Source organism: Anopheles coustani, chromosome 2 (assembly GCF_943734705.1).
Source record: "Anopheles coustani chromosome 2, idAnoCousDA_361_x.2, whole genome shotgun sequence".
Classification (NCBI taxonomy): Eukaryota; Metazoa; Arthropoda; class Insecta; order Diptera; family Culicidae; genus Anopheles; species Anopheles coustani.
The window spans coordinates 32,395,978-32,419,852 of NC_071289.1; the positions used below are offsets into that span (position 1 = coordinate 32,395,978).

A 23,875-nucleotide genomic window follows, 5' to 3' on the forward strand; every position below is an offset into this window, starting at 1 on the left:
AGAAGGAAGCACAATAAATTTTTGGGCTAGTATTACTATTAGCTTATGTCTACTGATCACACCCGAAATAGAGTATGTTTTTGGAGCTGGCAACAGAAAAGAAGAAACAGCATAGTTGAAAGAAACATAGAGCTTTTAGCACACTTATTATTGTCTTGAATAATTGAAACTGTTTCCGTACCAAAATTGGACGATAAAGCTTAGGAAGAATGATTTACTAGAATTATCGAAATGACATCTTTTACGATAACGATTTACGATACTCTTCGACTCCGCAATTACTCAATATAACAAACAAATTTTCTAATCAACGAAAAGGATAGTTTATATCAGATAACAGATTAGAGAAAGAGAGACGCCGCAACATTTCATTCCCTTTTGGTGCGTTTTCCCACTTCACGAATTAATTGTATTTTTAATATCGCTTAAATACTACTAATGCTGCACAGCTGTTTAAACCATAGTAGGCCCGGTTTTTTCCCCTTAAGAAAATGAAACGATCAAGAACAGCCTTTTCGTGATAGTGGCAATATGGTTAGTTGCGAGTAGCTAATAATTGCTAGTGATAGGAAAATTTGAGCCCACGTGTACATTTCAACCCAAACAGAAGAAACACCTAAATGCTCGCTTCGTATTATCCATGAGCACAAATGTTTGTATACCGTACAGATATTAGGTATACAATCGCTTTTCTACTCTTATTTTACATTATTATCACCTTCAAATCATGCACTGATGCAACCGTTCTGTTGTCCTTCCAAAAATTCGTATCCTTTCTTTATGGTTCGATTTCTCCTTGTCTTATTAGTTTACTTTTAGCACGCGAACCGGCCGTCGTTTCGTCTCTTGGGTAAATATTATTGTCATGAGCTAGTGTATCATATTTTTTGTAATTGAAATAAATCGCTGTACGTTTTTACATTGTTTTCTGTTTAAGATTGTTCATAGAATGCTATAAGATTAAGCAATGTTAGCATCCTGTTTTATTATGTATGCATGTATGCATGTGTATATCTTTAGCTTTTTCTGACCTTTATTGTGTTACTTGATGAGCATGTTGAATGGGGGAGTTGAATTACATGATTTTTCACTTTCACTAATTTTGTATTCCTCACTTGTTTCAACTTAACTAACTAATGCAAATAAATTTCTCTAAGACGCAACATATGACAGATGCACAATTAACAGAAACAACAAATCATGATGAGAAAATGGACAAAAATAACGTTACACCTACCGTACATATACCAGCAATGTACAAAACGAGAATATCTTTTCTTGTGTGTCCTCGGACAAAGTCCCCGTTGTAGCCTCTTGATGCCGCCAGTCGGAGTTTTAATTTAAATCCGGATTCAATATTTGTGCCACACTTGTGTACGTACCGAAGATGAAACCCAGAATACCGAACACCATGATGCAAACGTCCTTCCAGAGAATCCAGTAGTGTCGACCGAGTTTATCCGGCCAAAAGGTAACGATTTCGATCAGCGGCGGAAAGATGAGTGCAAGCGTTGAACTGCTTACGGCTCCCACCAGTGAAATGACTGCCCCGAGGTTCGGGATCATCGCGGCCAGTATGAACGTGAACACGACCAGCGAAACCCTCGTCAGATACTCGCCGATCAGGCGCGACTGTTCGGTGTGCAGCTTCCGGCGGATGTGCACATTAATCACCGACATCGGGACGAAGAATTGTAGCGAGTAGGAGAAGAAAATGGCCAGCGCCATCATGATGCGTACCAGCTGTGCGATGCTGCGGTGGAAAGAATAGTATATTATTAACGTGTACCTAAACGTCACGAACTTTGAGGCACCGTCAGAATCACTCACAGTTCCTCGCCGGGAAGGTTCAAGGTAATGCTTCCCTTGACCGCATCGCCGTACTTCAGATAGCCGAAGAAACCAACAGCCGTGTAGAGGCAGGTGACGATCACCATGCCCGTATTGAGCACACCGGACCAGCCACCAAAATCTTCTGGCGTTTTCATATTGTTCTCCAACGGAAGAACCATCCCGATACCTTCGAAGGCGTAAATAGCCGTGCCAAAGTAGAGCGGCAACTGAGCCCATGTCGCATACGGTTTAACCGTGTGCGTGTTAGGTAGATCCTGAAGCATATAGTAGAATGTACAGGTAAGTCCTGGGGAAGAAAAGAAACCAAAACCAGGTCAAGTAAACGGTGATACGGGTAATGCTACTTCTACCAGTTGCGTCTTACCCGCCACCGTAAGGATTGCTGCAATCAACGAAACCGGGGTCAAATATTTCAGATTCTTCACCAGGTTCAACAACACCATCGGAATCAGCAGCAGCAGCAGATAGACGCGCGTGTGTAGGTCGAAAAAGTAGTGCGCAACGACCTCGCGCAAGTTGGCCGCCACGAACACGAAGTACACGCAGCAGAAGCCGAGCTGCGTAATCACCAGGAACAGGTTGATAAGGTTGGTGGCCAGCTTCGAGTAGCGCCTCAGTCCGATCGGGCCGGACTCGAACGACCGTTGGCACACGTCGGCAAAGCTGAGCGAGGGCACCTGCAACCGGCGGCATAATTCGTGCGAGCAACGCACCAGCATGTGCATACAGTGCGTGCAGATGGCACCCATCAGGAGCGTCCCGAACAGACCAACGTACAGCCCGGCGTGTTTGAATGCGTCCGGCATCGCCAGGATGCCGGTACCAATGTTGCCCTTGAGGAGGTGTATCATCGTGTCCAGATTGGTTGTCGGGTGTTCCAGCGTTCGGTGCATCGACGGTTCGTACGGTTCGCCGGAGGAGGACCCATACGTGGGGTCTTCCTTCGCCACCAAGCTGTCGGTGTCGTTCGATGCATCCACGATCATGTTTTCAGGCGAGCTGCGCAAATCGGGCCGTGCCAACAGCTGCGCGTGTTCGGCCGCATCCGTTCCCGGTCCATGCATGTCGGCGGCATTTCCAAGCAGGGGTTCGCGTTCATTTTTCATCTTTCGCGAACCCTACGGTACAAAAGGGGGATAATAAATTAGATCTTCATAATAACAAATACTTAAAAGGTAAAGCTTAGGTTATCACCAGGTTTTTGTTAATACGATTAGTGCAATACGGGGTGTGGCAGTACGGAGATAAATCGGCAGGTACGGTGGTCACAGTGGAATATTGTGGGTACTGTGAATAATTGTGTAAATAGCAAAACTAGTGTTTGTGTGCACGTGTGCGTGAGAACTGGGTAAGTAAATCATAGGTATAAATCAAATATTTAAAAAAAAGGTTAATCAAAGTTATATTAAAAGAAAATAATTTAAAATTTAAACACCAGAGACTTGACAGAGACCCTTCAAGAACGATCGAGATCCCTGTGCGTCTAGATACAAACTTTCCATCCGTTTTTCCTTGTTGATTCTGTTCGCTTCACTATCGCAACAGTCCAGGCTTTTTCCGCACCAAGAAAATATGATAACCAGGATTGGGAAAACTTTCCATCGTGATTTCACAAGTACACGGAGGCGGATACGAACGGATGGATGAAAGCAAGAGAAAGGGCCATTCCTTCCTGTTTTGTTTGACCTACGTAAACAATTTCCATTTCGCGAACAAACACATGCTTAAGGGATAACGATAGCACCATTGGAAGATAGTGAGGTTGTTATACTTTGTTCATTCTGGAATTAAAGTAGAATATTGCTGACACTCACGTGATCAACAACTGATGTTAACGTAAAATTTCTTTGGAAGAGAGTGATTATCAGAAGAAGGGAGTTATTAGTAGAAAAAAGCCAAATTTGGGTTTTAAATATAAAACTAAATTAGTTTCAGAACATTTGCCTAAGATGACCACGATGCGACGTCTCTTTAATTAAACAAATTATCATTATTTGATAGTAAACAAAATTAAATTAAAACTCGTCCTCCAATCCATCCATTTACAGAATAGGTAACGTATTAAAGTTATCCTGTTGGAATCAAACCAGGAGTGTGCAACACATTTGGATAAAAATGCCTCAGCTTAAACAATTCGACGAGCAAATACGAATGGCAAAATTACATTCCTCTGCTGTGGCGGAATTCATGGGATGGCTCACGAACCGTAGCTCACATTCTTATGCCTCACTCGAGCCTCGAGGTGGTTGATGGAAGCTGAAACACCCCCGTTTTCTATCGTCGCCCAAGTTAGTCGATCCGTTCAATGTATCTCCCATAGTTGTGGGACTATGCCAAGCCTTCTTCAACAACTCTTAACGTGTTTGGCATAATTTTCGACCACGGCAATGCAAACAATTGTGCCACTGTTGCTTGTCTGCTGAAGTATTTGCCGCAAAGAACCCAAAAATACACCTTACAGTAATCATTCCACCCAGCAGATCGACAGAGCGAAAGAATAGTTCCAGAGAACTTTTTTCACAAGAAAATCTTTATAAGATTATGAGGGAGAAAAAAATGAGAAAAAAGGACACCCTATAAAATTGACAAACAATCCATCGTCGCTGAAACATCCATAGCTTAATCGAACAACAAGTCCTTCGAGAATGATGACACATCGCTTCTTTACATCCCCTTTCCCTCCCTGTTTTATCGTATGACCTAAACATCTCATATCGCTCGTCGTAAGCCTATTAGCAGTTGACGAAGGACACGAAACATGGATCGCTTCCAGCCAGCAGCATTTGCGATTTCAAAGAGCATTTCTCAGAAACGATACCATCATCAGTATGGTCATGTCGTTAGGTCCAACAAGCGCGGAGGACCCGCCCAATGCTGGCGACGTTCGATTGTATTTCTCGCTTTCATCTCATCTCAACTACAGTTTCCATTCCACTGCGGGGGCCCGAAAAAATAGAAACTAAACTTGAGCGAACTTCCGCGGTGTGCTTCCTGTTAAGCAAGTACCTGTAAAAAAAATTAAGCTTTTATTATAATTTTTGTAGTCAACAAGTTTCCTCTACATAAAACTCAATAGAAATTATTCGTTATACTGAACTGTGACAAGAATAACACTGAAATAACACCTTCGCGATGGTGCCACCTACAATCTTCAATCACCGGATACGGATTAATGAAATTCATTGAACTGAATTGAGTTCGATTTACAAAAAGACGAATGCAGCTAACAATGGGCAGACAGCATATACATAACTTGCTCAATTAGCATTACCCTTATCGCATTGCGTGACGATGATGATAATGATGATGATGCTACAGTCTCCAAAGACTCTGACTTGAACTTCAATTCGAAGTCAGCCATAGCCGAAAGAGGTCACGAAATCGGTTCCAGGCGGAGCAGATTACGTTTGAAAAAAAATTTGCCTTTTTATTCGAGGTATTTCAAGCAAGAAAGCAAATCGAACGATGAACAACCATTAAACGCCCTTATGGAAAGCTGATAATACATTACGCAGAGAAGTTTGGCGGGGTTTTAAATAGTCACTTGTTTATTTCCGTGTTTAGATGCCACGTGCCATAGAATTGTGCCGCTAATGGGATGTAGCGGAAACATTATCAGGACGCTTGAAAATGGAAAAGAGTTAAACAAGGCAGGCGATCGATGCGTTTTTTCAGCTTTTATTTGGCGCCTTCTGCAAGGAAGCATGTAATCGCGCTGGAAACATATGAGAGGGTTGTTAAAGAATTGTTTGTTTTCGCGGTACATGACCGGGTTGAGTCATGGATTCATTAGCAGTTAAAGAACGGTAAAAAGATCTGATTCCAGGAGTTTTAACAAGGTGGTAAAAAGACCCGATTCCAGGTGTTAACAAAACTGATGATGCTTGAAATCGACTCTTGGAGTTTAATGTTCTACGGACAGAGTATGCGAATGAGGTTTGATGTTCGTAACGTACATCACCAGTAATGACACAAGCTCAATTAGTATTGGGTTTGTGAAAATGGCACACGTGCCAACTATTTATCACCCCCAACATCATGAAAGCCAGCGTAAGTTCACCCTATTACGAAGAACATTGCGAGTGTACGAAGATAAGGACAAGGTCCAGTTGTTAATCCAGTCATTGGTATTCATGTGCCGTTCCGCAGGAGGGGTCCTTTTCCTTATTACCAATCCATCTGGGCTCAATGTGCCGCCTGGGTAACTTCGCAAAGTGCTGCGGAAAACATGGAAGAGATAAAAACCAGACTCCCTTTTTCAAAAAGGGTCATATTTCTTCTAGAATGAAAATACCATCTTCCGCATCAAAACGGTAGCAACAGGATTTAATTAAAACTCCTGAAGCATGCAGCCACTCTTCGTTGCAAAGTTCATCGGTCGTCACTGGTTGCTGCGTTGATTCAGTGGCTTTGACTCGAAGAACCATCCACATAAAAAAAGGGCACTAATTTGCACATCATGTACGATAGAATAGCCCGATAATGATGTCAGCTGTTGCTGTGGCCGCCCACGTTATCTGGCCGAAACAGCAACAGCCCGCATGAAACCATCGAACGTTAGGGGTGGTGACCATATCAACACAGTTTTTTCATCATGCCAACATGTAAGAGGAATCACTTTACCATTCTTACCAAATTCAACGGGAGGGAATTTCTGTGTTGGACAAGTGTCCCGAACAATTTGATTGTAAAAGAAACGATCAACATCAAAACATTCTTTACGTAGTCTTCTAATAAAATTATTAACTTATGTTATCCACCATTGCACTCAAACGTTGTTTAAAAAAGTTATGAAAATCAAAGCAACGTAGGTGGGATTGAGCATGAGTATGGACGAAAGTAAAGTCATGAATTAAGGCAAATAAGTGTTAGTACGGAAAAAACCAAACTACTTAAAGTGCAACGTAAATATAACTAAAAAGAAAGGAAATAAAAACTTACAGACAATTTGCCCTTTTGTCTTGCAAGGAGTGATTTGACGAGTTTTTGTTTCTTTTCCGCTAGATTTTTTTTGTATCAATCCTTCTTACAGTAGAGCCTGCTATGATGCACCGTAGATGCAATTCTTTATTATGCTCACGATGCTCTGCTTTCTTTCTTTTTTTACAGAAGCTTTTCTACCGCCCGGTCACAGCAATCTTTCGCATCCGGCATGTGAGTCAACAGGCATGGAAGGCTCCTTTTCGTTCCTCCAGCTAATTTGTCGGCCCGGGAGGAGTGAGTACTGTTGTGCTGCAATTATATCCTTTTCTCCTCGAATGATTCGGTTCTTTGTGGCCGCGTTGCTGAGGTCGTTTAGGTTGTGATTGCACGCATTAGTCGGAGAGTTTTTCAGCACCGCAGGGCCATAATGGGGGCTCTTTAAATGTTTTACTACGAAAGGCATGCGGATGAATAAAAAATAAAGTGAACATAACATTTTCATTTTGTTCTTCTCTGTTTCAGATTCTGTGAAGTGAAAGTGCTTGGAAAATAATACCACAGGTAAATTATATAACGTTGCCTATACGCTTTTCACGGGTTTCCCGTATGTTTCGCATTCGATTTCCTATACCCGCGGCTTTTAGGGCGATGCCCTTATTGTTGGAAGAGCCTGACTCGGATTCCCTCGTGAATGAAGGAATGCCAATGAGCTAAGATACTATCACCATAGTGTATCCTTTGCTTAGACGATTCTTCTGAAAACATCTTGCCTTGTCTCACCTAGTCCATCGGCGGTCCATAACATCTGTTCAATTTGAAAAAGTTGCCTACCTGTAGATTAATCAGTGGGGTAAAGTCTTCCATCGCGGTTGTACGCGCAAAATCGAGCAAGTTTACTAGTTGATGTAAAACGCGAGTAGTAGTCGAAGGTCACTGCGATTACGATATTTTCACATCAAAACAGGACATCGGTTGAGGCTGGTCGGGTTGGACACACTCAGTTAAACACTTTTAAAACACAAAGGTGATGATTCAATAGAACTTTATCGTAGCCACGATAGAAAAGGAGTGTTACACGATAGGACAAAAAAACCAAACACAACACACAACTCGACACAGCTGAGCGTGTCGAAGCAGACTTTATGGATCACAGATAAACGATAGCACTTCAATGTGGTCACAAAGAAACGCTAGCTTTATATTGTCGATGCAAACAGTCGATGTCGCTTTTAAATTTATTTAATGCTTCAAAGACGACTTCATATTTTGTACCACGAGCGCATCACACAACTGCACAATTCCCAGCGCTAATAAACACACCCCTGGATGAAAACAAACAGAAATTTCTTCTGGGCTGCGAGGAAAGAGGACTAGCGCGGACAACGACGTCGTGCGAACTGCGTTCGGTTTTTCGACCCGAGGGGGTGTCTTAATATTTCAAACAGTGCTTCTGACAGCTGTCAATTGTTCTGCGAAATGATCAGAATCGGTTCGTACTGGGTTCATATATTTTGTGGTTAACCTTTCTACATTACTGGCAAATATTTAACCTATAGTGTGAAGTAATAAATTATTGTTGAAGTAAACTACGCTATGCGTGGGTGCGCATTGCCTGCGCAAATTTTAAGCAATTTAATTCAAAAGTGATTTGAAAAAGTTTCATGATTCACTACAATGGAACGGATGCTAATGCGGATCTCCAGGCATAAAAGCACACGTCACAATAAAATAAAAGATTTGGAAGATTGTTCTGCGGTTTGCGTATTCTGCGTGGTGTAAAGTGTATTTTATTCCCTGTTGCCGAGCTCAATCGCCTCGAATAAAGTCAAAATGAAAAACGTCACGGAAGTGCTGCACAAGTTCTACGATGAGTATACCCACAAAACACCAAAGAAGCTGAAAATCGTGGATGCATACTTGCTGTACATTCTACTGACCGGCATCACGCAATTTGTTTACTGCTGCCTCGTTGGAACATTCCCGTTCAATTCATTCCTGGCCGGTTTCATTAGCACGGTGAGCTGCTTCGTGCTCGGAGGTAAGATGGGTGTTTTCGGTCGTGGCCTAAAGAGATTTTGAATAAATGTGTTCTATGTCTCTTCACAGTGTGCCTCCGCCTACAATCCAACCCCCAAAACAAGGACCAATTCCTGGGAATCTCGCCGGAACGTGGATTCGCCGATTTCGTGTTTGCTCACATCATCCTTCACTTGGTCGTGGTCAACTTCATCGGCTAGAATCGTTCGTGAAACATAGATTAAGATTTTGTAAGTTGATAAAACAATAAATCGAACAAGAATGTAAAGTACGGCGTGAAAGAGCCGAATTGAACAAAAAAAAGGTAAATTATCTTGACGTCTCAAATGTCACTACGGTATGATACATTCTTTGGCAATCTCGCGACTGGTGCGGAGTTTTTGTTCGTAATAGCAGCTGGACTAGATACTGATGCCACCGAAAACGATCGTCGTTACCGGGTTTGGACCATTCGTTGGTCATGAAGATCGCAACGCTAGTTGGGAAGCCGTACGCCTTTTGCCCGATGTGTTCCATTTCCGAAAAGATGCTTACGAAATCCAAAAATATGAAGTACCAGTGACGTACGAATCGGTTGATCGTATAGTTCCACGCATATGGGACTCGAAACCCGGCGTAAGTAGCTTCGTCCCTTAAAAATCGATTGTTACTGAACATTTTTCCCTGGCAGCTGGTAGTTCACGTTGGAGTCCATGGGAAAATCAATACAATCAATCTGGAACACTGCTCGTACGCTAGCGGGTACTGTAAGCCAGACTTCGCGAACCGTTGTTTGCCATGTGATAAGATAACTGTGAATAGTAAAACGGAAGAGCAAGAGATCTGCACAGTTCTACAAACTAATCTCGACGTTGAGCGCATCGCTCGGGAATTAAATCTCGAAACGAACGTAAAATGTTGCTGCTCCACTGAAGTTGGAAAGTAAATATGCTCAGCCGAGACGATCTTTCTCTTCCAGCAAATTATTGGATATTTTCCATTTCAGTTACTTATGTGGATACATCTACCTCAAGTCGTTGGATATTGACCCAGATCGGACACTTTTTGTCCACGTGCCACCGGTCGGAAAACCTTACAGCTCAGAAGAAACGATGGCGGCGGTTTATAACATCGTCGGAAAGTGTCTGGAACAACTGTTTGCCGAGAAAAAACTGCCTTAAATTGAATACTCTGGATGATTTTGTACCTATTTATACTAACAACGATTAACCAGAAGAAACCAAACCTTTTTTTCACTAACCATCTGATAAATTCACCCATAAGTGGGTTTTATTTTCCTTTGGATTTTAGTGTTCTGTTCACTAGTGTTTGCGTTGCTTTGAGCCTACTTTAATCAACTGTAAAATGTTTTTAACACACTTTTAAGCTCTGATTTTAACCCATCCACTGTTTCATGCTTATTAGTGTTTATCTGGAATGAAACAAACGCAAACGTAAATATATTGCTTTAAACTGTGCTTGAACTGAAGCTTACCGTTGCCTTTTTAATGGATCGATCCTCCAAGATGCGAGACTTCAGCTTCAACAATCCAACGGGAGTAAGCCCATCGCTCAGGCAATGTTTATCATCCATCACGTCCAAGTTCACCACAACACCATTCGCAAACTGCACCAGTATTCCCGCGATATTTAGATTCTTCACCGGAAGATTGAAGCGTAGCAGTGTCAGTGGCAGATCGCCGGCTTTTTTCATGTGGTTTAAACATTCAGCAACCTTTTGAAGCGCAGGCCGCACGAGGAACTCTGGTGCTGGACGATCCAGTACAAACGCGTCGCCAGGTTTCCTTATCGCCTTCACCATATCCATTGCCTCGGGAAGATCGATTTCGGCACAGCTGAGCAGTAAATCTTTCCTGGATTCAATTTTTGCACGTTCCTTACGAAGATTCTGCACCAGTGCACGATCCTTAAACAACAGCCGGAACAGGCCAATCGATTTACGATCACAAATCCACAAGGAGAGGACCGTATCGACAAGCACGTCCGGTATGTATCGATACTCCCCTGCTTCAACCTTCAACCGTATCGCCTTTTCGAGCATGTTAAAGTTTACCCCGGTCGCTTCCATCGGCACGGAGAGCGTGCCACAGCTCCACAGGAACGTTGCGATGTCTTTCGGTCGGCAGAATTGCGATTGCGTTTCGAAGCCGTTTGTTCGAATTTCCTGTTCAAATCTGGCCCAGCATCCTTCGATGAACAATGCCTCGAGCGTTTCATCCTTGATCCGATTGTCTGCAATGTACGCGAACAGGTGTGCTAGACCCCTGAAATCAAGTTCCTCCCGATGCCCGTTTGCCTGGACGTACGAGCGAACTTTTCGAACGATTTCGTCGGAAGCAAGTCGATTCATTCGAGCGCACTTTATCAGCGTTACCATCAGGGCCGGATCGTCCTCATTATCAAAGTCAACGATTTCTTTCACCAACCTGCTTTTGAACGCATCGGATTCTTCCGCTAACCGTAGACTCGATTTGTATGACGCGTTCGCCAGTATCGCAAAGTCCATTCGGGAGAGTTCCGGTGTTAGGTAGCGGTCAAGGTAGTGCTGCAAGAATTCCTTCATCAACAACGAACCCGTTTTGTTCCGTTTCCACATACCAAGGAAAAACACGATGGTCAGGAAATCCCGCTCATTCTCCGCACCCCCACCGAACAGTTCGATCAGTTTCGGCATGGCGCTTTGGTAGGATTTGAGCTGGGCAATTTTGTTCGGTAGCAGATACATGAAGCAGTGTAGCATTTCAAGCAATTCGTAAGTGGTCGAACCTGGAACGCGGCGTACGCACTCCTCGTCGAGCGCATTGACAATCTCCGCGTACGATCGAAAATCTGGTTTGCTGCGGAAATCGGTCGTAAAGGTGATCAGCTTGGCCAAATCTACGGTGGCCAGGTTGCGTATCTGCTGGCTGTACGATTCCACGTCCGGCAGTGGATAGAAGTTGGATACCTTGAATCCATACTTTGTTTTATCGGTGAAATCTCGCTTCGTAAGCGACACGTGCCGGGAGAACCGATGAATCAGCGTCCCGCTTTCACCGTCCGATGTTTCGTACTGAAATTCCCGAGGTGCAAATGTGCCATACCGAGCCGGGAGTGTAACTGATTGCACATATCGTAACGATAAGTTTCTTTGGGCAGTTGTTAGACTGAATAGTTGTACAAATTTCAACATTACACAACTTATTCGAGTAATACCGCGATTGTTTCTTGTTTTTAACGCTGTTCGCCGAACGAATGAATGTAAACAAACGCACGTGACGCCGACTGTCAAAGCACGCAGCCAAGCCAAGGTGGCGTATCTGGAGTTCATTTCGGTTCAGTTTTAAAATGTGATTTTAAAATTTATTCAATCTTTATTTTCGTAAATTTACTCAAAATTTCTTCGCAAACAGTTTAAATTGCACATCGTTTGATACATTTATTTGGAGACCACTGAATATAATTGATTCGTGCTGTTTTCCAATGCCATTATCTTTCTACTTCACCGAGTCATTGCTAATGGCATTTCTATGCTCGTGTATCGGTACAAAATATAAGGTTCTTTTCACCAATTTCAAACACTGATCACGTGTCTGGCAAAATCTAGCACTCATGTCTCTGTTTTTAATTCCTGTTTTGCCGCTAGTTTTCTGTTGAACCAATTTCTTCGCTTCTTTGAGGTGAAAGTAAATTCTGTTGGGTTGTTCGTTCGTAAAAAAGCTAATACGAGTTACTTGGAAAAATGTATGTTTCTGGTGATACGTGCAAGGGATAGGGTGCACCCTATGAACATCATAATGGTCCTGAACGGGTTCAGTATTTACAGAAATGGTGTATTCTACTCTACGGTTTTGCCTACTACTAACACTCTGTTATTGCTCTGCTCTATTCTAATGCATTGTCCGTATGCAAACGTTCTACGTGCGCTAGGATATTTTTGATTGCTTCGAGACATTAAATTAAAACTCCAACTTAACCCTACAAAGCGAAAACGTACTTTTATCAATCACTTAAAATGTTTTAACTAAAACCATACGCATAAACCTGAATACAACTGATCTCCTACAGCATAATGCGAAGTAATACTTTAATCGTTGGTTCATTTAAACAAACATATTTACACATTATTATGTACACAAACCCAACAAACAACCGATTCGATTTTCTTGTAAAATATAGCTTAACGAATAATACATGCAATATTGCTAACCGAACAAAGAAAACCCACGCTATAAAATTATCAACAATTAGTTAAGCTTAAGCTCGCATAGAATCTTTCGATTGGGAAAACCGATAGAGAAGAAACATGGTTGGAAAATTGATGTTGAAATCTCATATTGTTTTGAATCAACGGTTCCAACACAAAAGAGAGAAATTCGCATTGTTCCCCAAATTTTTCTTTAAAGCTTGTGGTATGAAAACGTAGGGAAAATAGTTATTGAAGCAAACAAGTTTATCCAATTATTCAAGTCACAAAAACAACTTGATGTCCTCTGCGCTGTACAAAAGGGTTGTCTGAGTAATGTGCAATATCATTTTAAAACACGGCGCCAGCCCAGAAAGCGTAGCAATGGTCAAATGGGCCTGGATTGCGATCTGTTAACTACTTTGGTACACACAATTACATCAATTCCTAGACAATTCACCCCTGTCTTGCTGTTAAGCTTTTACCCTATCCGATGGTAGATTGTTTGCAGAATCAATTCCGTGTAAAGTTGAGAGAAAACGGTTATACTTTAGCTCGTCCCTCAGGTAATCGTCCTATCTTTCTTACGACCCTTATGTTACCTGATACTTGCCACAACAAAGAAGCCATAAGAACGCCATACGTTCACCTGTGGTTTGCTTAAATACAATATTGGGAAGAAAAACAAAATTCCATGAGCACCGGCACCTCACAAAAAAGAACTAAATCAAACACAGAAATGTTCGAGCCATTTGATCACAAAAGATGGATTATTTTACCATAAAATAGTTTGAAACCAACACCGTTTCACTGGCGTTGGAATTTTTATGGTGGGAAAATCGTTGGTGCACGCATTGAAACGCATTACAATTGCATTCCGCGTAGCACAGCCAAGAGGTAAGTGTGGCAAAAACTAATTAGCGAAGGAACGATCATAAATGCACGATAATGCAAATAGGGCCTTCCATGTCTGGGCCTGGTAATGAAGTAGGCATTGGTATAAATATTTGATTCGCAACCTTGCTTGCCACCTACCCTACGCTTTCGCTTACGCTCGCTACGTCTTTAACCCGCTTCCCAAGAATCACTTTTATCAGCCTTAATGCAGGAGAGGTCACTGTTCGTCAAAAGTATGCATGCAAATGAAGCCTCCACAAAAAGGGTTCACACGTCGTGACTGAGCAGCGGTACGTCGCGATGCTTCCGATTGAGACTCGTACACGGTAACATCCACAGCATCGGGTGCCCACGGCCACAGACCTCCGCCAGCAGGGCCATCTTTGGTCGATGAATCCGGTACGGGCCCTTCTGCTGTACCGCCTCGACCGCCGTCTCGTCGTACAGGATCGCGTGCATCTGATCGACCATGATCGCTATCACGAACAGCCCGAAGAGGGCCGACTCCAGCAGCAGCAGGACACTGTGCATCATGCGGCTTTGTGCCTGCGAGACGTCTACATGGCAATCCTCGCACGGATACAGCCACGATATTACGATCAGGAAGATCGAGTACACTGCCAGGGCGCACACGTACAGTAGGAACTGTAGGAAATATTTCTGGTTCCGCTCGCCGACGCAGTTGTTAATCCACGGGCAGTGGTGGTCCATTCGGCGGATGCAACGTTTGCAGATGCGGCAGTGATGTGCCCTCGGTGGCCGGTACGTTTCACACCGCGTACACATGGTCCACTCTTCCCGCTCGTGGTTGTAGTTTTTCTCCGAGTGGAGGTCGGAAAAGTCGATGCGAATTTGGGGTAGGGGTACCGTTCCCGGGTCGAGCAGGACCGCCTTCAGATGCGCCATGGCCAGCAGGAACACTATCGTGTTGAACGCCACCACATGAAACGGTGCCCAGAGGCTATCGTGGAGGCACGGGAGAAATTGTAAAGTAAAATGGTTAAATTAAAGCATTAAAGCACGGCATTGAATGATTTGTCTATACAAAATTCGCAGCTGATAACTGATGATAAACGTTATCATACTGGGCCCTACCTGTTGGGCATAGTCTGTAGAATTATCCAATGCGTTACCACATAGTCTGCGTACAAAACGGCCATGTAGGTGACCAGCACACAAACGATGCCGCAAGGATCTTTGACGAAAGTCATCGTGCGCTCCAAGTCCAACACCGTATCCGCTGGTTCCCCGATGGGCAGCAATTTGTTTTTTTTTTTTAATAATTACTCCGCCACTATTGACAAACTACTTGGCTTGTCTGCACTACCGCTACCCGCTGCCTTGCTTCCACCACTCGCCCCTCGCGGGACGTTCCACTTTCTTAATCGCGAAAAAACAACTTCTACCTACTTCCACCTAATGTGACCCCCACCACAAACTTTTCACCGAAAACGATACAACACAAAGCTACACAACAAACGGCACAGGATTACCACTGATGGCGCTCATGCTTTTACGTCCAGCCAGGGGCCCTTCACGGATGGCGCAATGGAGTTTCGTTACAACGCCATCGTGATCAATTTGGCGAACGGATTAAATGCCTGCTTTTCCTAGCTATTTTTGACAACCCCGTACGCACAAAGCCGACACACAACAGACGGCTCCGCGCAAGAGCACACCGTGTTGATGGCGAGCGAAGGTTGTACTGTGTGGATTTGCTTTCGTCGCCGTACGTCCTTGCCCTCCGTTGCCTTCCTCATCATGCCTACAAAACATTTTTGTAAATCAAACTACTGTCAAACCAAACCGATGCTCCACTGTTAAATGGATCTACTCTTTTGCTTTTGATGAAAAATAAACTTTTGCACTACGCCGCAAACCGCTGCTTTTTCTTAGAAAAAATTAGATTTGATTCGAGCAACTTTTTCACAATTAAAGTTACAGGTAATACAACAAAATTGCTACAATTAGCTCACTCTTTTTAATTCACGATTAGCAGTGTATCAAAGGCAAACGTCAACATGACAGTTCGACAAAACGATAAATAAAACCCATGCAATGAAGTGGAAGAAAAAGAAGAACTGTCTGTCGATTTGATTCATCATCGCGAAGTTCGTAGAGAAAAGTAATCGTCGTCGCTGCTAGCTAACAGCCAGAAGGGATATTCCTAGATCAAAATTATGCATCCTCGTGAAGTGTAGTTACCGATCCAAATTTATTCGTTAACGTGTGCTGCCTGCTAGTGATCCTGGGTAGAATCCTGGTTTCCTTTCGGTACAAATTACCAAAGCTCTTTAATTCCGTGAACAAACGTCAATTGCGGGAACAAAAGAGGGTGAAAAAAAGTCATCCCCAATATATTATCGCCACAGGAGGGGGGAGAAGTGAAATTGTGTTGTGCACGGCGAAAGCCAGAGCTTGGCCAACCATCAAGCAGTGATTGTGCTGGATCAAGTGCTGCAAAACTTGATTTCTTTCTCCCGAACTGGACTTGAAAAGGCCTACGCAAGCATCAAACGCAATCCCCCCACGAAGGTTCGAGTTTTTGTCTCGTCGTCGTCGGTACGTGGCGCTGCTAGGGAGGTGCGCGGTGGGAAGGATCCGAACTTTGTCGAACCAACCAGAGCTGTCCCCTCGTCACCATGAGTCTGTTCGGAGCATCATCTTCACTCAACCAGGATATAGGTTGGTATTTTTGGGCTTCCCATAATCGTTCGATACTGCCCTGGGCATGTCATCGAATGGGAGAGACAGTTAAAACATATTCTCAGGTGAAGGACAACAACTTAACAACACCCTCATGTGACACGCCGCAGCATTGGAGTTGTTACTTTTTGGCCATCATCTACCAAACGACACCATTTCGCGACGTGTTCTTGCAATTGGGGTTTATTAATTAAATTAAGATGCAACCAAGTCACACCGTGGTGACCGCGGTTTGTAGGAAGTTGCACGGTGTTAGGTAAAGTGTGACGTGATACCCTTGATAACACAGTCACACTCTGCCGATATGAATATACTCACTATATACAGCTGGAAAATCAATATATTACGGTCGGTTCAATAACAGCACTGTATGCAAGTTTGCTACAAAGCAACTCGTTTACCCATGCTGCTCCACATCAAAGATGTTAGTAAAGTGAAGGTTGTTTGCATTGTTGTCTGGGATGTTCCGTACTGGGATGAATCATCAGTATTTAAACACCCCGGACAACAGGGTACGAACAGCAATTACTCTGTCTATTTTGAGATACATCTTTTTCTGCTCCTTATTTGACCTGAAAACGACCAGAATCAAGAATTACTCCATGGTACTCGTCAGCGAATCTAACGGCAAATGTAAAGACAAGTTTATTTACCGTGGGCCTAGATTAATGTGACTGCAATCGTTTTCCTTTTTTTTCGGTTGAGCCTACTACGACGCAACAGGAACGCGATTAACACAGTGCAAGAGAGATTACAAACGACTTCGGGACTAAAATAATAAGCAACCGATGTATTCCAATGTCTACGGGTGCTGACTAATACCCCAGTTCCATTCTGCAATGGGTTGTCCCTTATCTTGTGCTGTTCAGTTTGGTTGGCCTATCACTTCCTGGCTGTCGGCGGAATCCATACAAGTTTAAACTTTGGTAGAACTTTCGATTCGTTCTATGATGAAATTTCTCTTTTTTGTAAGCTTTTTGGAGGGGTTAACACAATTCAACGGGCATTCCCTTGGCAACATAAAAAAAGTCCAACCGCAGTAGAGATTAAAGGTTGATGTTGTCCAGCTGGGGAATTGGATGGTTTCTTGCCCAAAATTAACAAAAACGCAAACGAATCATTTGTAGGGATTCAACTCAGAAACTTGTATTTGAATGCCGTTTGCTTGGCATGGATCTTGCATGTGTAAGCAATACAGGCGTTGCGCAAGCTAGAACCACCCTCTTATGAAATTTGAGATGGTGCTTGGCTGATTCAAACCATAAAAAAAAAACATAAAAACAGCAGCATTCTGTTATAAACAACCCGGTTGAAATCAAATTAATGTGATCTTTACTTTTGTAGAAAAAGCCACCAGCGAAAATAGTACGACCGAAAACTGGGGCCTCATCTTGGACATATGCGATCGAGTTAACAACGGATCGGCAACTCCGAAAGATTGCCTCAAGTCCATCGTAAAAAAATTAAACTCTCCGAATCCACATGTAGTGATGAAGGCTATTACGGTAAGCTCATTTAAAATATGACCTTATGAAAAGATGTACTGCAACTAACCTTTTCCATTATTTTAGCTGCTCGATGCATGCGTCAATAATTGTGGCAAACAGTTCCATCTGGAGGTGGCCTCACGGGAGTTTGAAACGGAGTTTAAAAAGCTTTTGCAAAAAAGCCAACCCAAAGTGAACACGGTACGGAAGTGACTGTCTCAAGTCTGACTTGCGTTAGAAGTTTTATTTGGCTAATCTCTAGTTGCTTCCCACTTTCACAGAAACTGAAGCTCACGCTTAAACAATGGTCCGAGAAAGTGTTCAAGTCTGATCCACAACTCGATCTAATACCATCGCTGTACAAGAAGCTGCGTGAAGAAGGGCACGATTTCAGTGACCCTTCGGCGACACCAAAGCGCGAAACGACGCTCAGCAAAGACCCGAACGTCGTCTCTAGTCAGCAAGAGGAGGATGACATTGCGAAAGCCATCGAGCTGTCGCTAAAGGAAGTAAAAATAAACCAATCGCCTAAAATGCTGTCATCCTCTGGCACGGTAAGGATCGTTGGGAATAGTGAAGGGCTGAAATTGTTGTAATAATTATTTTTGCTTGTTTGATAGACTTCCTCGTCGTTGTATCCTTCCGCGTTGTTATCTGCTGCACCTGTGCCTGAACCGAGAAAGGTGAGTAGGGTAAAGGGAAATTATGAAGGGAAGTGTAAGATAATTCTCTTCAAAATCACATCGTACTCAGACGTTTGGTTTTGTAGTTCTAAGATTTTATTAATTTATATGATTAATTTGCTTTAAGGTGCGCGCATTGTACGACTTTGAGGCGGCGGAAGACAATGAACTAACGTTTCAGGCGGGCGAAATCATCATGGTCTTGGACGACTCGGATCCAAACTGGTGGAAGGGCCAGAACCAGCGCGGCGAGGGTCTTTTTCCATCGAATTTTGTGACCGCAGACCTTTCGGTGGAGCCGGAAACGCTAAACACCGTCACGACCCAGGGGGCGAAGAAGACGGTTCAGTTCTCCGACGAGCAACAGAAATCGGATAGCGACAAAGAACTGCTACAGGCGTCGACGACGGTGGAGATCAACGAGGAAAAGATCGACCGTTTGCTGCATCTGATACATGAAGCGGATCCGGAAGATCCGTCCCAGGACACGGAGGAGATGCTGCAGCTGGAGCAGCTGGTAAACCAGATGGGTCCGATGATCGATGCCGAGCTGGAGCGCGTTGATCGAAAGCATGCGCAATTAACTCAATTGAGCAGTGACCTGGTGGATGCGATCAACTTGTACCATAATTTAATGCGTGAACCTGACCGTACGTCGTCGATGAGGGCGGTGTCGATGGTGGCGATGGCGATAGGTAGTGGTGGACTGCAGGGTCCATATGGTTTACCACCACCACCACCGGGCGGTCATTCCTCGGGCCCAGCGTCAATGGGACCGATGTATGGAATGCCCGGAATGTTTCCAACTATGCCGGACGGTGGGATGTACCCGATGGGTCCGGGGCAGCAGCCGGTGTCAATGGATGGTGGTTCATCTATGCAAAGGTACACCACGGGTCATAATTATTATGATCCAGCAGCAATGAACGCAACACCGATGGCGGACCATTCTCAGTCGCATCAAACAATGCACCATCCTCATCCACATCATCATCATCATCAACAACAGCAGCAGCAACAACCACCACCACCACCATCCTCGCAACAGGTACCACTTCCGGTGGTTTCGCAAAATGGACCCATAACCAATGGCATGGTTCCTCCGCAAGCTAACGCCGCACCTGTAATGTCAATGGGACCGGGCGTTACTAGTCAACAAGTGCCGCCGCAGACCACCAACACGACAAACCCGCAGGGAATGCCACCAAACATGACCGTACCGCCAATGGCATACAATAATCCAACATCTCCACCTCCGACTGGACTTTCCGGACCACAGGCGCAAGCATTTCGCCAAATGCGACCCATGGGCCAACCAGGGCAACCAGGGCAGCAAATGCCACCAGTAAGCTTTCCGAATTACGTTCCCCAACAACCGTCGCATCAACAGTCGCAGCCAGCAGGGGCACAAATGGGGCAACCGCCACAAGGCGTACAACAGCATCAACAGGGTCCACCACAACATCACGTCCCTGTTTCTGCAGGATCGGCCGCACAGACGACGGCACCATCAGCTGCTAACATGAACCATCATCAGCATCATCATCATCCACAGCAGCAGCAGCAGCAGCAGCAGCACCAGTTTCCAATGAACATGCCACCGTCACACTTTCCTGCTCCCTCAGTAGCAGCAGCTCCTGTCCATCATCTTCAACAGCAGCAACCGCCGACGGTATTTATGCCCCAGATGGGACCAACTTCCAACCCGATGGGCAACTTTTCCATGGGACCGATGAGTATGTTTCCACCGGGAGCCGGAACTACGGGAACCGCGGGACCTTTATCGATAAATACCAACCATCCGGGGCCGCAAAACATTCCCATCTACCAACAGCAGCGGTAAGGCTGCAGTCTTAAGGCAGGACTGGGAAACGAAAATGTGCAGAACGTGTCAAAATTGAAAACACCTTTCCGTCACTCCAGCAACCACAACCACCACCACACCCCGAAAAGGGGGATGGATTTTGGATCGATGGTTGGGGTACAGTTTTGGCGGGTGATAAACGTTGTTAGCCATAGCTTGAAGTAGGGAAAGGATTGAGAAGGCAGTTTTTTCGGATTGCTTCGTTGTTTAATGCAAAAGTGTCAAATAAGAGCAAACCCCATTTAGGAGTCCTTTCAAGCAAAGAGAGACGACCAAAAAAAGGTTCGTTCGTCAGTTTCAAACAAAGTAGGTTGTTGTGGTGGAGGATTTGGTGTTTCCGGTACACAAACGGCTCGTTTAACCTGACGCGCCCATTTTTGAACTCATAGGTTAGCTTGGCGAGTGGCGAGAGAAGCAGGAGCGCGGTGGCAAACTGTTTGCTGGCAATAACATTACAATATATATTTTTTGTTTGTTTTAAATTCAGTGCGGCTAAATAAGTGGTATGTTTGGTATAGGAAGCCTTGTTCTGTGCACGTGTGCACAAGAAGCTGGTAGGTGATTGAATGGGATATCATTGACGAAAGATTATTATCAACATTCACAGAATCTACAAACGGATAGCGTATAACGTAACAATGATAGGACATGTATTTATACGATATCACGGCATAGAGCGGAGCTGGCGAGCATGTCGTCTTGTATCTCCGAACGTAGTTTTTCTTTTCGATTTGCAATATGTGCAGCGGCAATTCTGAAGCGTAAGGGAAACTACTGGATCTACTGCTGCTGCTGGTTATCTTTTGGAAGCTGTAAAATAGTTTAGCTATCTATCTACCAACCTACCTACACCCTGCGTACATACATACACGAAAAATAAATATTCTAAATTAATAAAATCGCAAACGTAGGCTTTCAATTACAAAACGGGCCCTCAAAAAGATTCTCATCATATTAAGGGTTTAAAATGTGGGCTTACATTCCCCCCTCCCTCTCTTCGTCTTTCTCCTTCAGATTGCTTAGATCTGTCAAACTGTATGTTTATATTTTGATACCGGCAAGATTTGGTGTGTTTTTAGCAGTAATGTTATCAAGAAATACACAGCGATTAATCCGTGCATTTTGCTCGAATAGCAATGCATCAAAACTGGTAGATACATACGGAATAAAGTCTCGCTCCCGGTGAAATCTCCCCAAATGCAACGGTTTTATTTTCAGGCTGAAACAATCGCTACGACCATCGGAGGTGTTGATAAGACAAGCGTAAGTGAATTGCTCACCACCGTGCCGCAGCTAGCAAAGTACACACCGGACCAATGGCAACAAACTCACAAACTACTCGCCTCCGAGGGTCTAGAAACGGAAAAGATTATCTCCATCATCGGCGGTCATCCGAGCATACTGACCCGACCGACAGAAAAGATCGCCGAGAGTCTGCACTGTTGGCGGTCGTGTCAATTTGGCGATTCAAACATGAAGGTGCTGATGGCGGCCCACCCGTACCTACTTGACTACACAAACCATGGCCAGCTGTCGCAGCGAGTCGCGTTCCTGCATTCACATTTTGAAACGCGCAAAAACGTGTACCGACTGTTTATGAACGCGCCAAATCTGCTCGTGGAGGAGCAGCGCGAAACGGAGGAAAAAATTGACTTCCTGATGGAAAAGATGGGCCACGAGGTGCTAGAGGTTGTGAAATCCTGCGCTTTCTCGCATGACCTTGAACATCTGCGCTGCCGGCATACGTTCCTCGAGCGGCTAGGGCTGTTTAAGCCCCGGTCGCTGAAGGCGGACCCAAACACTCCGACGGGAAATCCGAAGCTACACCAAATCACGGACACCAGCGATAAACGTTTTGCGGTAAAGGTTGCCTACGTCACGCTGGAGGAGTATGAAGTGTTTCAAGAGCTGTTCCGTCGTGAGATGGCCGCGGACGATTATGAGGACTGGCAGGATGAGTTCGATGGGGAGGACGAATCGGAGAACGAGTCGAATAGAGACACGTATCGCAAGAAAGGTAGATGAATGCAACATTAGCAAAAACGTTACAAATAGTAAGGTATAAGTAGCAAAAAAAGAAATTATCATGAGCAGCTTTTTGCTTATGTAAACACAGATAAAATAAAATTTAAGAAAATAGCAACTTTTCGTTGATAAAGGAATATGATTGGTTTCTGTTGCCTGGTGGCAAAGTATGACTCATTTATTAGACTTTTCTTTTAAGCGAATGATTCACTGGCATGCATCATACAATCAACGCTTGTATTCAATAGTAGTAATAAAATAATCGATATTTTTCATTATCCAATTAGAGCAGTTGCTTGTTTGTTTTGTTGGCGTGTGTATAGGTGTAAATCTTCATGGCGCAAAAATGGTGCAAGGCGATAAATAACTTGCTCACAGACAAAAACACACATCGATTCACATTTCACAGCTCGTTCCGTTTGATTTTGGCATCGAATTCGCGAACCATCTTCGCGAAATCCTCGTATCCCGAAATGTTTATCGCCTCCTCACACTCAAGCCATTTCATGTCCTGATGTTCGTCAGAAAGCTTAGCTTCCTGCGATGCATTTCGTAGTTCCGCCAGCCAGTAGACGACTACTTTGTCGTGTCCTTTTACCTTGTAGTGCAAGGTACAACTTTGTTTTCGGTGAATATTCAAATCGCTCTCCTGGTATCTGATGATCGCCAAAATAAATAGAAAAGAGAAAGCCACAAAGCATTAGTAAGTGAACAAATAAGGAAATAATAAAAACAACAAGAGGAAACGTTGTTACCCAGATTCTTCTGTAGTTTCTCGCAAGGCTGTCGCGTAGTCGTCTTCCCCTGGATCGACGTGACCTTTTGGAGGAGACCAGTGGTGCTGGCCATACGAGGCTTGTAACATGAGATATTCGATACGTTCGCACAGTCGACGAAATATGAGGAAGCCGGCAGCCCGTTTTGCCATCTTGCTATCTTTGTGTTCAATGATTGAAGATTTAAAGATACCGGAGTAACCGAAAAGGGTGCAGCGGCCGAATGGAGCCTAAGAAACACGGGAGAGATTCAACACCAACGTAATACGTACGTAATCCGTAGGAATTCGTGATTATTGAACTTTGTCCAATGCAATGCGGCGCGCTTGAAACGACCCGAGAAACTGCGGATGCACCACTATGAAAAACAAAACAAAAAGCATCTGTCTCTACCAAGGCAATGGATTGAAGTAGGTTAAATCAACCGCCACAGCTTGACAAATCGTTATCAAAAAAGA

The 23,875-nt window shown here is 44.1% G+C and overlaps 8 protein-coding genes across 10 annotated transcripts; 4 read left to right on the top strand and 4 right to left on the bottom strand.

The window, feature by feature from the left end:
• Positions 1-80: 80 nt before the first annotated feature.
• Positions 81-7,833, bottom strand: LOC131261952 (proton-coupled amino acid transporter-like protein CG1139). 3 transcript variants are annotated; one of them, XM_058263830.1, is made up of 5 exons: positions 7,609-7,833; positions 6,796-7,227; positions 2,219-2,972; positions 1,831-2,140; positions 81-1,753 (listed from the first exon to the last, which is right to left on the bottom strand). In XM_058263830.1, the coding sequence occupies exons 3-5, from the start codon at positions 2,958-2,960 to the stop codon at positions 1,336-1,338; spliced, it is 1,470 nt and encodes a 489-aa protein (XP_058119813.1). In that variant the 5' UTR covers positions 2,961-2,972; positions 6,796-7,227; positions 7,609-7,833; the 3' UTR covers positions 81-1,335. The 3 variants fall into 3 exon arrangements, with proteins under 3 accessions (XP_058119813.1, XP_058119811.1, XP_058119812.1); XM_058263828.1 differs by lacking the exon at positions 6,796-7,227; XM_058263829.1 differs by lacking the exons at positions 6,796-7,227; positions 7,609-7,833 and adding an exon at positions 6,520-6,561.
• A 652-nt stretch (positions 7,834-8,485) lies between these two features.
• On the top strand, positions 8,486-9,103 carry LOC131261962 (dolichyl-diphosphooligosaccharide--protein glycosyltransferase subunit DAD1). Its single transcript, XM_058263843.1, has 2 exons — positions 8,486-8,815; positions 8,884-9,103. Exons 1-2 carry the CDS (start codon positions 8,608-8,610, stop codon positions 9,012-9,014), a joined length of 339 nt encoding a protein of 112 aa, XP_058119826.1. The 5' UTR covers positions 8,486-8,607; the 3' UTR covers positions 9,015-9,103.
• Positions 9,104-9,170: 67 nt separating this feature from the next.
• LOC131261960 (pyroglutamyl-peptidase 1) lies at positions 9,171-9,990 on the top strand. The gene is made up of 3 exons (XM_058263841.1): positions 9,171-9,429; positions 9,485-9,735; positions 9,800-9,990. Exons 1-3 carry the CDS (start codon positions 9,226-9,228, stop codon positions 9,972-9,974), a joined length of 630 nt encoding a protein of 209 aa, XP_058119824.1. The 5' UTR covers positions 9,171-9,225; the 3' UTR covers positions 9,975-9,990.
• Positions 9,991-10,088: 98 nt separating this feature from the next.
• On the bottom strand, positions 10,089-12,023 carry LOC131261951 (uncharacterized). The gene is made up of 2 exons (XM_058263827.1): positions 10,289-12,023; positions 10,089-10,225 (listed from the first exon to the last, which is right to left on the bottom strand). Exons 1-2 carry the CDS (start codon positions 11,984-11,986, stop codon positions 10,148-10,150), a joined length of 1,776 nt encoding a protein of 591 aa, XP_058119810.1. The 5' UTR covers positions 11,987-12,023; the 3' UTR covers positions 10,089-10,147.
• A 1,564-nt stretch (positions 12,024-13,587) lies between these two features.
• Positions 13,588-15,570, bottom strand: LOC131261958 (palmitoyltransferase ZDHHC3-A). The gene is made up of 3 exons (XM_058263839.1): positions 15,370-15,570; positions 14,972-15,116; positions 13,588-14,837 (listed from the first exon to the last, which is right to left on the bottom strand). The coding sequence occupies exons 1-3, from the start codon at positions 15,383-15,385 to the stop codon at positions 14,144-14,146; spliced, it is 855 nt and encodes a 284-aa protein (XP_058119822.1). The 5' UTR covers positions 15,386-15,570; the 3' UTR covers positions 13,588-14,143.
• Positions 15,571-16,112: 542 nt separating this feature from the next.
• Positions 16,113-21,516, top strand: LOC131261949 (signal transducing adapter molecule 2). The gene is made up of 6 exons (XM_058263823.1): positions 16,113-16,561; positions 17,927-18,087; positions 18,154-18,270; positions 18,351-18,623; positions 18,690-18,752; positions 18,880-21,516. The coding sequence occupies exons 1-6, from the start codon at positions 16,519-16,521 to the stop codon at positions 20,593-20,595; spliced, it is 2,373 nt and encodes a 790-aa protein (XP_058119806.1). The 5' UTR covers positions 16,113-16,518; the 3' UTR covers positions 20,596-21,516.
• A 133-nt stretch (positions 21,517-21,649) lies between these two features.
• Positions 21,650-22,884, top strand: LOC131261957 (uncharacterized). Its single transcript, XM_058263837.1, has 2 exons — positions 21,650-21,766; positions 21,835-22,884. Exons 1-2 carry the CDS (start codon positions 21,701-21,703, stop codon positions 22,639-22,641), a joined length of 873 nt encoding a protein of 290 aa, XP_058119820.1. The 5' UTR covers positions 21,650-21,700; the 3' UTR covers positions 22,642-22,884.
• Positions 22,790-23,766, bottom strand: LOC131261961 (bis(5'-nucleosyl)-tetraphosphatase [asymmetrical]). Its single transcript, XM_058263842.1, has 3 exons — positions 23,690-23,766; positions 23,397-23,577; positions 22,790-23,297 (listed from the first exon to the last, which is right to left on the bottom strand). Exons 2-3 carry the CDS (start codon positions 23,567-23,569, stop codon positions 23,045-23,047), a joined length of 426 nt encoding a protein of 141 aa, XP_058119825.1. The 5' UTR covers positions 23,570-23,577; positions 23,690-23,766; the 3' UTR covers positions 22,790-23,044.
• Between the last annotated feature and the right edge of the window lie 109 nt (positions 23,767-23,875).

What these genes read in the sequence shown, in the direction of transcription:
- LOC131261952 (XM_058263829.1), bottom strand. Translation starts at nt 6,561, where the DNA reads ATGTTGATCGTTTCTTTTACAATCAAATTGTTCGGGACACTT. An exon ending in AGCAATCCTTACGGTGGCGG is followed by an intron (nt 2,141 to 2,218) that starts GTAAGACGCAAC and finishes TTTCTTCCCCAG; the next exon opens with GACTTACCTGTACATTCTAC. An exon ending in AACCTTCCCGGCGAGGAACT is followed by an intron (nt 1,754 to 1,830) that starts GTGAGTGATTCT and finishes TTTCCACCGCAG; the next exon opens with CATCGCACAGCTGGTACGCA.
- LOC131261962 (XM_058263843.1), top strand. Translation starts at nt 8,608, where the DNA reads ATGAAAAACGTCACGGAAGTGCTGCACAAGTTCTACGATGAGTATACC. An exon ending in GAGCTGCTTCGTGCTCGGAG is followed by an intron (nt 8,816 to 8,883) that starts GTAAGATGGGTG and finishes GTCTCTTCACAG; the next exon opens with TGTGCCTCCGCCTACAATCC.
- LOC131261960 (XM_058263841.1), top strand. Translation starts at nt 9,226, where the DNA reads ATGCCACCGAAAACGATCGTCGTTACCGGGTTTGGACCATTCGTTGGT. An exon ending in TATGGGACTCGAAACCCGGC is followed by an intron (nt 9,430 to 9,484) that starts GTAAGTAGCTTC and finishes TTTCCCTGGCAG; the next exon opens with CTGGTAGTTCACGTTGGAGT. An exon ending in TGCTCCACTGAAGTTGGAAA is followed by an intron (nt 9,736 to 9,799) that starts GTAAATATGCTC and finishes TTTCCATTTCAG; the next exon opens with TTACTTATGTGGATACATCT.
- LOC131261951 (XM_058263827.1), bottom strand. Translation starts at nt 11,986, where the DNA reads ATGTTGAAATTTGTACAACTATTCAGTCTAACAACTGCCCAAAGAAAC. An exon ending in GATCCATTAAAAAGGCAACG is followed by an intron (nt 10,226 to 10,288) that starts GTAAGCTTCAGT and finishes GTTTCATTCCAG; the next exon opens with ATAAACACTAATAAGCATGA.
- LOC131261958 (XM_058263839.1), bottom strand. An exon ending in CTACAGACTATGCCCAACAG is followed by an intron (nt 14,838 to 14,971) that starts GTAGGGCCCAGT and finishes CCTCCACGATAG; the next exon opens with CCTCTGGGCACCGTTTCATG.
- LOC131261949 (XM_058263823.1), top strand. Translation starts at nt 16,519, where the DNA reads ATGAGTCTGTTCGGAGCATCATCTTCACTCAACCAGGATATAG. An exon ending in TTCACTCAACCAGGATATAG is followed by an intron (nt 16,562 to 17,926) that starts GTTGGTATTTTT and finishes TTACTTTTGTAG; the next exon opens with AAAAAGCCACCAGCGAAAAT. An exon ending in TAGTGATGAAGGCTATTACG is followed by an intron (nt 18,088 to 18,153) that starts GTAAGCTCATTT and finishes CCATTATTTTAG; the next exon opens with CTGCTCGATGCATGCGTCAA.
- LOC131261957 (XM_058263837.1), top strand. Translation starts at nt 21,701, where the DNA reads ATGTTATCAAGAAATACACAGCGATTAATCCGTGCATTTTGCTCGAAT. An exon ending in ATAGCAATGCATCAAAACTG is followed by an intron (nt 21,767 to 21,834) that starts GTAGATACATAC and finishes TTTTATTTTCAG; the next exon opens with GCTGAAACAATCGCTACGAC.
- LOC131261961 (XM_058263842.1), bottom strand. Translation starts at nt 23,569, where the DNA reads ATGGCAAAACGGGCTGCCGGCTTCCTCATATTTCGTCGACTGTGCGAA. An exon ending in GAAACTACAGAAGAATCTGG is followed by an intron (nt 23,298 to 23,396) that starts GTAACAACGTTT and finishes GGCGATCATCAG; the next exon opens with ATACCAGGAGAGCGATTTGA.